We start from the raw sequence: 11,520 nt of genomic DNA on the forward strand, positions 1-11,520 counted from the left end.
CCACTAGGATATGTATTGCCCCCTTGAAAATGCAGGAAAACTTAAGCTGCGGCATGCGTGCGTCATCTTGTCACATCCTCAAAGCCCTTTTAGGCCTTTTCAAGCCTACTGTTTCACCCAGCTGAGGTCAACCTTCTCCGCCGGTGGTTACTACCATAATGGAACCCTCCATTTCTGTCTTCTTAAAACCCGAAATCATGGCCCATAATTAACTAGTGACTGTCGGTGTCGCCAGACACATTATAGAGCGACCTGTAAAGCCTTTTGGGTATTACTTTCCACAGCTCCCAGCTAGCTACTCTCCTAGGCTTATTATGCTTTTCTGCTCCTTTATTCCCTGTCCATCCACCCAAACACGATAAATGCACGCTAGTTATGTCTTTTCTTCCAGCTCTAGTTTGTGTCCTTTCCAGAATCAGAGGCCGAGAACGATGTAGTATAACAGCGTTACGGGCAAGGAAACTAGCATGCCAAAGATGACCCTGCAGATCAATTATGATTTGCGAATTAATACAGTTGCAAGCACACAATATAATTAGGCTTTGCGACTTAAATTGGAAATCGACCAGCAGTACCATGGCCCTATATAGTTTTATAATGATGAACGTAAAAGAGCTTGCACGCTGTCATGAGAAAACCCTAGTAAGTTTTGAGCAGTGGGAACTTTTACATCCCGATGATAGATGTACAAGTAAGTGAATGCAGGACATTGATCACAAGAAATTCATCAACAAAAGGGAAATGGGCTTTCATGCTTTTTCGAGTTCATAATTGAGTGTTTCCGAATTATTTGCGTTCTATTTGTCAATGATAATGACATGCGCGCTTCACACAGATTCGGTATCCCAGAGCCGATTCACAATCATTTCACATTCCATGGAAGGATACCAAGAGTTTGAGAAAACTGGGAGTCTCTCTCATAATAAACTTGCGCCCCACCCAGCTGCATATGCATACATGCATCCAAAATTCCAAATCCATATCATCATCGACAATTCTCCTTAGTGAGAGTATGATTTAGGAAAATAAGAGTCATGTGTCAGTGACACAGGTGTGTATATATATGTATAAACTCACCCAGTGCTCAAGATATCAGGGTGGAGCCCATATTCTCTAGCAACACAAATGGCACGATGCCTTGAGGCAGAGCAGCCTGAGGAGAAAGTGAAGGCAAGGTAAATAAGAGATTAGGAGGAAAGAGGATGGCATCTAGTGATCAGGAAAATCAAGGATGACCTGCACAATAGCAGTATGGAGTTTGGGTCCTGTCAATCCGACCGCAATGGAAGCGGCAGACATTACCAGCGGCCCTGCGATGAAGCGGATTGCCATTGCCATGGCTGCTCTTTTTGAGCCGCACGCTATCACCCTCGGCTGAAGCGCCATGAACAGCCCTGCAAAACCCATCCACAAAATCACATCTTCACCCGTCCCTCTCTACATGGATGTATTTATGATTCATGATCGTTTTGGTAATCAAGTTACCTAGGCTGAACATGGCCATCCCGAGGCCCGCATCCGAAATTATTTTGATGGAGGATTTGACCAGACTTGGCATGTCCACGTTCCATCTGTAATTTATATAACCAAAAATGTAGTCATTTAATTAAATAAGAGAGGCATATTTAGCATGCACGCATGCTTGCCTTTTGTTTTATATATTTATTTCTATTAGGTCTCACATACTTGAAGGAGATGAGAGACCAAAGAAGGCCCAGCGCACTAGAATATGTATTAGGGTTTCGGGAGAGTTTCCTCCCAACCACCACCATTATAAGTCTCATCATCACCACCGCCCCTGGCATTGCCTGGGCTTCTTTGGCCCCACCCGCTTCTTCCGCCGTCGGCATTTTGCTGCAGTCCCTGAAACTTATCTCCTTCTCTGAAATATACATATCATGTATCATGTCAATACTAGTGTATAATTAAAACAAAGCTGTGAAATCTTCTGCCATATTGTTGTTCGTAAATAAATTAATGAATTGAGGAAGATTTGGGCGCTTTATGAGTAGAATGAAATTCTGGTTTCTTATGATTCGATGCTATAATGGCATGGAAATTCTACGCCATTCACCCCGCCTTTAGTGGAATAAAATCCTTTACCTCCATCATATCACACGTGCTCCTTCCCAATCATGACTACCATCCATTGTGCTCCTGACTCACCCAAAGTGCCAAATTAGCTTTCGCAACCAAAACTAAATTATTCTACGCCCATATATTGCTGACCATCACTTTATAAAATTTCTCCATTTTTTCCATTTCAATGTCATTGTTTCGACTTTAGACACGCGAGGGTGGGAGGGACCACCTGTTCGTCCACTGCCTAGTGCTTTGTAACTCTACTATAGAGGATATTCAACCAAGTCCCGCAGTACACCTTAAAAAATCCATGTGGATTCAATTTTTGACATGTTTCGGATCGATCTATTGGATTTAGACGAGACGGCCAACAAGACCGGTATTGTTCTTCCCATTACCAGATAACGACTACGTATAACGCTTATAGACAACTTTACGTGTACAAGAACTGCCCATACCTGAAGCCGATCCAGTAATGTCTTTGCATCCTTGTCTATCTCCGTCCTGATGCTTTCCTGGCGGCGACTCGCACACCACCCTCGCCCCTGGAAATGCCATCGGTGACTGCCGGCACATCCTCCCACTGGAAATCGGGGACCTTGCCCATACCGGCGTGCTCATCGTCGTTGCGGCCTCCAATTCGTTAAAATTTGACCGCCGTGGCGTCGGCTGGAGGGAGTACGCATCCGACGACGCGTACCCGGACAACTGAGGGCTGGCGGACAGGTACCCGAATCCCAGATCGCCATGGCCAAACACGATATCATGACCAACTCCAGCCGCCGTTGCCTCAGAAGCAGCTCCGTGAAACTCATGCAGCTGAAGTGGCGTGTTGATGGAGAAGATATCGGCATTGGACAGGTTGGAGGGTCTGGGCGTGAGGCCTATGGACGAAGACAATACGGAGTCAGGGGCTGACGATGTGGACCGTCGAATCCTCACACGGATACGCCCATGGTTGTCGGTTTCGGAATCCGTTCGAAGGGGCACGTCGCGCCCATCGAGGGATATGACGTCACCGTCGATCTCGAATTGGGTTATAGAAGCAGCAGTAGGGCCAGGAAAGTGGGTGTGGATCAAATGGGTTGCAGCTCTGTATTCAAACAGAAACAGCAGGAGAGTGTACCTGAAAGGCATTCCACAGTATTTTAATACAGCACATGTATGGAACTTGGACCGCTTTGCTATTATTTGTGTGACTGTTGCACTAACAGATGATGAGCTATGTGGTCTATACTTCAAACAAAATAAAGAGAATAAAAAACGTACCATATGATGCACTGAAGCACGACAAGCTGAACCATGAGGGACTGGGTGAAGGGACCGTACATGGCTTGGAGCAAAGGGATGCCCATGACGAGAGTGTTGGGCAAAGTGGCCAGGGAGAAGAGGGTGATGAGCCAATCCAAGGTGCCGGAGGAGAAGAAGATGGCCCAGAGAGAGAGGAAGAGGAGGACGAGGAGCTTGGAGATGGTGTCGGCAATAATGAATTTGGAGTCCATTTGGTAGGGGTTGTTGTCGGAGATGAAATGGAAGGAGAGGACGGGGACGGCGAAGACAGCGACGAAGCGATTGATGCCAGAACATTGGTCGGGGGTGAATATCTTGCACCATTTAACAGAAGCATAGGCCAAGAGCATTGCCGAGTATAGAGGAACCATTGCGCACATGACGTGGTAGAAATCATCTGCTGTTATCATCCTTTCGGCTTCGCTGGAGAAGGACGACGACGACGATGTGACTTCAGCTGTGAGTGAGGAAAGTGAACGAAATATAAAGAGCTTGCTGGCGTGAGCTTAGCTGTGAGGGGTTAAAGAATACTGCTAGGTTTCTTTTAGGAAAGCTAAAAGGGTGAAAAAGTAATGTGTAGTAATCGAAAAGTTAGATACGAAAATAAATTTCAACTTATGCAAAAGGGCATCACTATGAATAGGAGTAAAATTCTCCTTTCCATCATAAAAAACACACGCTCTCGTATTTTATCTTCTTCTTCGTTTGTATCTAAATAGAATTTTTAAAATCTTTTTTCACTCTGCCAATAAATTTTATTTCTTTCATCCTTTTTAAATTTTTTGTTGTATTATTGATCGATTATCAGAGCACAAGAAAGCGAGTTATGTGTTACGAAATGAAGACGTGACGTAATAAGGTGAGGAAATCTTTATTTTCCTTGGCCTTGTGTCACGAAATGGAGAGGCCCCTCGCCCGTTTTGAAAGTTGGAACTTTCGGAATTATTTCACAATTTTGGTGAACTGATACAAAACTGTACTGAATTTTTAAAAAATATTTAACATCCAATCTCTCTCTCTCTCTCTCACAAGCACAGAGTTCATATATAGTTTGACCGCGCTGCTGCGCTGGTTATACAGTTTTAACAATCGAGACTATATATACTCACGATGGACAACAAGTGCAGGGCAAAATCTGTAAGGGTTGCAGTCTGCAGTTTCTCAGTCATTGTAGCAGGAGAAAAGGGTTAATATATTGTTGCCCTCAGAGTGTCATCAGTTTCCAAGGATGATTATATTGCTTCGAATGTAGAGATATACATGCATGAAGGAGATTCAACTCCTTTAGTTGATTTGCATGTACCTTTTGAAGATTTAAGCGAAGCCAGACAAGTAGATTAGGAGTGTAATGATACCACCAAAGCAGACATAAAATTGATCCGATCGAGTGGAGAACTATTTTAGTTGTTTTGGTGTGATGTATAAACTGGGGAGAGCAGAGCCTGAAAGAGCGGGCATGGGGGGGTGTCTGGGGAGACGGGGGCAAAACTTGTCGCATATCGGAGGGTACGGACAAAGCTAGTGATAGTGAAACGACATGGCGTGGTTGGGAGAGAGACTTAACGCACGCCTCGTCCCCATCCATCAGTGCAATGCCCTCTGCATTCACTTGCTTCGCATCTCCCCCGTACTCCTCCGTCTTCTTCTTCACTTCCTCTATGTCCTCACACTCCTCTTAATGCTGTGATTTGCCTCATTACTTCCAGTCAAGTCCTTTTCTGGTCGGGTCAAACTTTACCCAGTTCTCAAGATACCTTTTTTTTTTTTTTTGAGCTCCTTCTCCTGGTGCTGCGCGATCTATTCCTTTTCTCGTGTTTGTATGTTAAGAAGTTCAAGCACGCAAATTATTTCAAAGTAACTCTTCATTTACGTACGTGTTCGGTTTTCTCTCATGGATCGGGTTGTCAGAATGATACTGTTTCGGTTTTAGTGTGTTGAAGACGCTCGCACTTCAGTGTCCGTGTCTTAAGCCCAGTACCATATTTCCAGCTGCACGGGGCACACAATTGGCATTTCTGTGACGGAAAAAAACAAGATTGAGCTTGGCATTATGTCTTTTGCGAGTGGCATGAATATATAGTTAATTTCAATGAGGTCTCTTTAGATTAATTTGATGATTTTAAGAGATTTTTTCATATTTAATTCTTTTTATCGAAATCTTATTGCAGTTTTCCCCAAAAGGCGAAAGTTAGCCCCAGAAAGGAGGTTTTTAATGAAAAATAAATTTTCTGAAAACTAAACTGAGCCTGAGTAGGCTGACGGGAACCTCCCGAGAGACTGCATTTTAATTCATAATTTTACTCACATGCTCCTACACTTTTTGAGGTGTACTTGCAAATTAAACCACTCCTGCTGCATTCACACCTAGCGCATTGTTCAGAATATAATAACAAATTAGGAAGAAAAATAAAAAAGGCGCTTTGTGGGTGTGATGTTCAGAATCATTAGAACTGCAGAAGAAATTAAAGAGTGACGGCTGTACCAGCCAGAGCAGTTATCTTAATGCTGATAACCTTGAAGCCCAGTAAAATATGGGGGGGGGGGGGGAATTTGTGAGCCGGAGGCCATGGGTTCGATCAATGCTTCCGATTGAAAAAAAAAAGAAACTCAAACCTCTTACTTGTCATGTTATTTAAAATTACCATTTCGTGAGAATTACTTAATATGCACAATCACCACATAAATTATTTGGAGTTAAAATTAACAAATATTAGTCGCAAAATAAATTATAAGTCTTATATTTAAAATTAAATTAAATATATAACTAGTCCTTTGTCAAAGATTGAAGTTCGTATGATGGTAGCACCGGTTAGGACACCAGTATCTTTCGCTCCGAAATTATATTTCTCATTGGGCACCACAAAATCATTGAATTTCTCTCTTCTTGCAGGCCTTTAAAATAGAGTTAAGTCCTTATAGTTTCAACCAATTTTGAATCAAATCTCTATAGTTTTTTTTTTATCAGATCCTTATACTTTCACCTGTTTTTTGTTAGGTCCTTACACTTATTTTTCTTTTTATTAAGTCCTTATAATTTCACTAAATTTTTGATAAGGTCCATGTAGTTTTAATTTTTATTTATTAATTAAATATAAATTTAATTAAATAGATTAATACCGAAATATAAAATATTAATAATTACATTAAATTAATAATTATATAAATAAAATAAGTAATATAAATAACTGATTCAAGAAATTTTTTTGGAACAATTAATTTTTTTTAAAAAATTATTATAATAATTCATTATTTTTAGAATATTATTGTTTATAAACTAATATTAAATAATATATACTATTTTATGTTTATAGAATAGTACTATTAGAATTAATAAAATAAAGAATAAAAAATTCAAAGACTTAATTAAAAATAAGGTAAACTTATAAGGATTTCATAAAAAGAAAAATAAATACAAAGACCTAATTAAAAACATGTGAAAATATAAGGACTTGATTAAAAAAAATTATAAAGACTTGATTCAAAATTGATTGAAATTATAAGGGTTTGCAGATTAATTAATCTTTTAAAATACATATATATGATTTCTCCAGCCGAACGAGCCTCTGAACTTTCTTTGGGGCTGAGAACTTGATGCGGGCTTTTCTGTTCTGTACCAAAGTCAGGCTTCAAGAATCTGTATGTTCAAGAGGCTATTTTGGGCTCTCACGTGTTTCATTTATGAAATGTCACAAATTATGAAATATGAATTTTTCAGAGAGGCATTCAATACCTCACATTTTCATTCCTGGCGCAAAGTTTCTTTAGGAGCTTTCCCCGAAGCTTCCCTAGGAACAAACACTAGTCTGGGCCTTTTTTCAGAGACTTTCTTAGGGATAAGCTAGTCTATCTACGTGCTTTGTTTTTTTCCCCCCAGCGTGTTGCTAGATCTCTATACTAAAGCAATAATGTCCACGAGTAGAATATTGATCATAATAATGACTTTGTGGGTGTTGCTTTCCCACTGTCAGTTTTGATACAAGCTCAATGCCTTGTATTATTCCCCAAAAAAAAAATATTGATCATGTGCTAATATTTTGTGACTCTTGAATTTTAATTCATATTTATGCATAAATAAGTTTCTCTATTATGTTTATCATTGTTATGTTTATTGGTAACTGATGCCATGCTTTGCTTGGAAGGAAGGGGAGCAAAATATATCCCCTCTCGTCCTTTACATGGGACAGAAAACTATGCAAAATTAAATAATTTGCCTTTACATTGCTATATTTATATTTTCGTATACTCGTAATCTATTCTAAAGTATATAGAAAATTAAACCACTTATACATAGTAACAGGAAACAATGTAACATAGTTCACACTTCTGCAGAAATGAAGGCCTTCACGTCCTAGCTTGAATCTTCATGGCAAGAAGCACATCGTGTCAAAGGTGCTAATTTAAATAAGCCTTATTGTTTGTTCTCTTCAGCTGTCTGGGCATTGATGCGAGGATTCCTAGCTGAGCTTCTTGGCGTGGGTCTATGACAGCAGAGGAGTAAGGTGGAATCGGCTGATCATCAAGCTGCCATATGTAACTCAGAACTTCACCCTAAACGCACTCCCCTGTATTCTTTCATCTAGTGATCAGAAAAGCTCAGATACTGTTCATCATTTAATGACCCGAGCAACAAAAGTAATATATAAAACTCTAATGGCTCTGGCACAGGGCCCTTCGGCAGAAAAGCAAGAACGTTTTTCTCTTCTCCCAGTCCCAGATGCCCATAACCCGTGTTTTTTTTTTTTTTATAAATAAAAACTATTCCTTGCTCCACTCGCCAACATTCTAGTTTATTGTCCTTTTCACCCTATCATCTGGTAGGTAGCGGAAGCAAAGGCCAGCATCGTATTCCAACCCTGCCTGCTAGAACGAAAACCCCAGATTCTCCCTGCGAAATCAACCACGAACAGCAGTTGCCCAGCCCCCAATATCCACTTAGCAGGTAAAATATCTCTCATCCTAAACATATCCTTATTCTTCCTTGTTTTAGCTTGTACGTTCTCGCTACCCTAAAGCAACATTCTGATTCTTTATCTATTTACGTTTAATATATATTTAGCGATGAATTTCTTCCTATAATGCGGGTCTGGAATCGACAATCACTAGATAATGGGGGAACAGTAACTGAGTTGAAATTCAGCTGATGTGATGTATGAAGAGCACGTCGCCATGATGGCACCGATCATGGAATCCATGACGAGATGTCATTAATATTCTGCCGTTTGATTATTCCGAACTTCTGTCTCGATCGAGGCAGTAGTAGTCCTTTTGTAGTTTGCAACCTTTTGAAGCACACATTGCCTTCGAAACAGTATCCGCAGGAACATAGGCATTGAATTCCAGAAACGTTAAGAGGGCATCAACATATTCACGTGAAGCAAGTCAAAAGTCCTCTGTTCCCAATATAGCGTGCATAGGTCTCTGTTTGGCAGAATATTGCTTTATGTGGTGATTACTCTGCGTAGGCTCAAGACTCTGAGCTGGAAGCTCTAGGAATAATGTCAAAAGCTTAATAATAGGTAGCGCGCGCGCGCGCGCGCACACACACATCAAGATAAGGGATTGACAGAGTTGTTATCTTGTGTGAGTCATAGACTACCAGGAGGGGAAAAAAAACATAGATCACTGAACTTGCTTCGACTAGCAGCTCATTCGAAAAATCGAAAGGGACCAGACCCATATGGGTCAGAACGATACATGTATGGATCTAATAATGATGCTTCTCTGATAATTACCTGCAGATATGAAGCACCTGTGATCGGTTGTGTCGAGATGAAGTACTTGACCATTTAATAAGGTAAAAAGACAAAAGAGAGTGAAACCAGTGGGAAGAACGACTGTGATTCAGATTCGACCTTCAAATTAGTGGTTGTAATATACAGATACCTACATGGTCTCGTGTAAATAAGACGTGTTGGAAAGAAGCGTGTTGACGCTAAAAGCTCGCTTTCACGTGAAGGTGGTGATAAAAAGGAAGGCAAAGCATCTTGTTGCTGGGGAAGGTTGGCGATTTTGTTTTGTTTCATTAGTGCCCAATTTGAGTAATCCACAAGCAGCGTCCTGTCGGGGCCAAAGTCACGTCGTGAATCGTAATGTGTTTCTTGATCGATTTGATAGATTCTTTTTTTATATATTGAACCCAAAAGGAGGCCATACGTGCCTCCTAATCCAAACTCGAATGATTTAAGCTCATCGATCTGCAGTATACTTGCAGTTGTTGAAACAGTACTTAAAAATGGATGCCAATTATAAGGGCCACTTTTGTGTTTACACGCATGAGAAGGGATAGCGACTTAAAGGGTGGGCAATTCTTTACCTCACCGCTTTTATTTTAACGCCAAAGGAATCTTGATGATAAGATGTGATCCATACCCACTTCAAGCGCTGTGCATCCGCCCATATAATGTCAATTATTAAGGGCCTAATCCCTTTGTAAATTCTAATTAACCAATGCTTGCTTACTTCAATAATCATCCATTATTAAGTCACTACTCATATTCGTGCGGAATTTTTCCGTGAGAGACAGTACACAGCTACAAGCATTGAGATTTATACGCAGTTGTCCTTCTCACACCCGAATAAGTCATCCTCACAAAATGAAATGTCTGCAGCCCCATCGAGGAAAATAATTAAAGACGAATTAACATTGTGGGAAAAGAAACCTTTGTTTTGTAAAAGAAAATATAATTGCGATATCACGGGGGTTAAATAAAATTGATGACACAGCATATATGTTGGTGACACCGTCCAAACACAGTGGTTCACTACAGTCAGAATGATGTCTCTCTCTACACTCACACAATCATGCTGTATCACTGTATTTATTTTTATAAATTCGGTGCCAAAAATATGGTTCAATTTCCTAGTGAAATCTGAAGTATACAAACGAGATATTATAATGAGGAGTATTAATTATAATGGAATCCAAGAAATTCAGAATCTTGCAAATGACATGTCATCACTCGATTGCCAGGTCAGAATTTGGTTTATGTTTATATAACGGTCAATATCCGGGTGTGAAAAGATACATAGGAGGATATAATGGCCAGTTCGTTAGTCCTAATCCCGCCTGCTTTAAATTGTAACGTCTATATTCATTCATAATACTCGTCCGGTCCTTAATATATGATCTAATTCTTGAGTTAGTTTTGGTCTTAAATATAAGACCTATTTTTCATATTTATCAATATTCTCTAAATTACCCCTATAGATACTTCCTCAACCATAATCAAATAGAAGAGGGAGGGGTATTAAAAAAGATGATTATGGTGTTTTAGGAAAAATGCGTCACTTTTCTTATAATTAACTAATTTACCTAACTTCCTTAATATAATCAAATTAGTTAAATGGGTCTTATATTAAGGACCGGAGGAGTATATAAAGATTGATTCTGATGGATCTTTTAAGAGAAAAATAATCTTTTTTAATTTAACAGTTTTTACTCAACTATAATTAATAAGCTGAGGTTTGGAAGGACTAAGTTTTTTGAAAAGGATGGGGAACAATAAATGAAATAGTTAAAATTTAATAAATTAAGCTCATCGAGTTTAAAGATTGGGGGAAAAAAATCGTTGCAACTAGTGAATGGGTTCAGTTTAGCTCGCTTGGTGAACAAATAACAATTCTCAGTGGTCCTGACTCCTGAGCATGGAAAGCACCTGCTTTGATGCAAGGCATTGCATTGGCTCAGTCCAGTCGGGGGAGGCTGATGGACTCGGAAGTCGGAAACGGCTCCCACCACAAGAAGCTGGTCAGTCCTCTTTCCGGTGAGAGCGACCATACGGTCTCTAGGCGTACGTACATGACGTGGTCCCGTCTATCAAACCAGACCCCACTTGCCATGTAATAATCCAAAACAAAACTATAATTGCCGCAAATGGTGGCCCTTTGATTCATCTAACGCTTCTCATACGTCCCCTTTAGTGGCGCGTGCCTTTACCGCTGTTTCGTTTGTGTGAGCTCTAGTCTAGCAGTGTTCAAAATGCAACTGTAGGTGAGAGGATTTATTTTCTTCCCTTTTTAATTACTGCAAAGTTTCATTTATACATCCCATCATGAACACGCAAAGGCAAAAGTCATGCACATAGCAAAAGTCACACTGAACGAAGACAGATAAATTTTTATTCTAAAATAAACACATATGCTTTTCAC

The 11,520-nt window shown here is 40.0% G+C and overlaps 1 protein-coding gene across 1 annotated transcript; it reads right to left on the minus strand.

The window, feature by feature from the left end:
- Nucleotides 1-254: 254 nt before the first annotated feature.
- On the minus strand, nt 255-3,883 carry LOC114747568 (auxin efflux carrier component 6-like). The gene is given in 8 exon segments (XM_028935925.1): nt 255-482; nt 1,078-1,120; nt 1,123-1,153; nt 1,237-1,394; nt 1,486-1,571; nt 1,687-1,882; nt 2,541-3,208; nt 3,352-3,883. Coding segments are annotated over 8 exon segments (1,680 nt in total). The 5' UTR covers nt 3,783-3,883; the 3' UTR covers nt 255-415.
- Nucleotides 3,884-11,520: the final 7,637 nt, after the last annotated feature.

The sequence above is a fragment of the Neltuma alba genome, unplaced genomic scaffold, assembly GCF_004799145.2.
Source record: "Neltuma alba isolate B1F8T4 unplaced genomic scaffold, ASM479914v2 tig00005366_pilon, whole genome shotgun sequence".
NCBI classification, from domain to species: Eukaryota; Viridiplantae; Streptophyta; class Magnoliopsida; order Fabales; family Fabaceae; genus Neltuma; species Neltuma alba.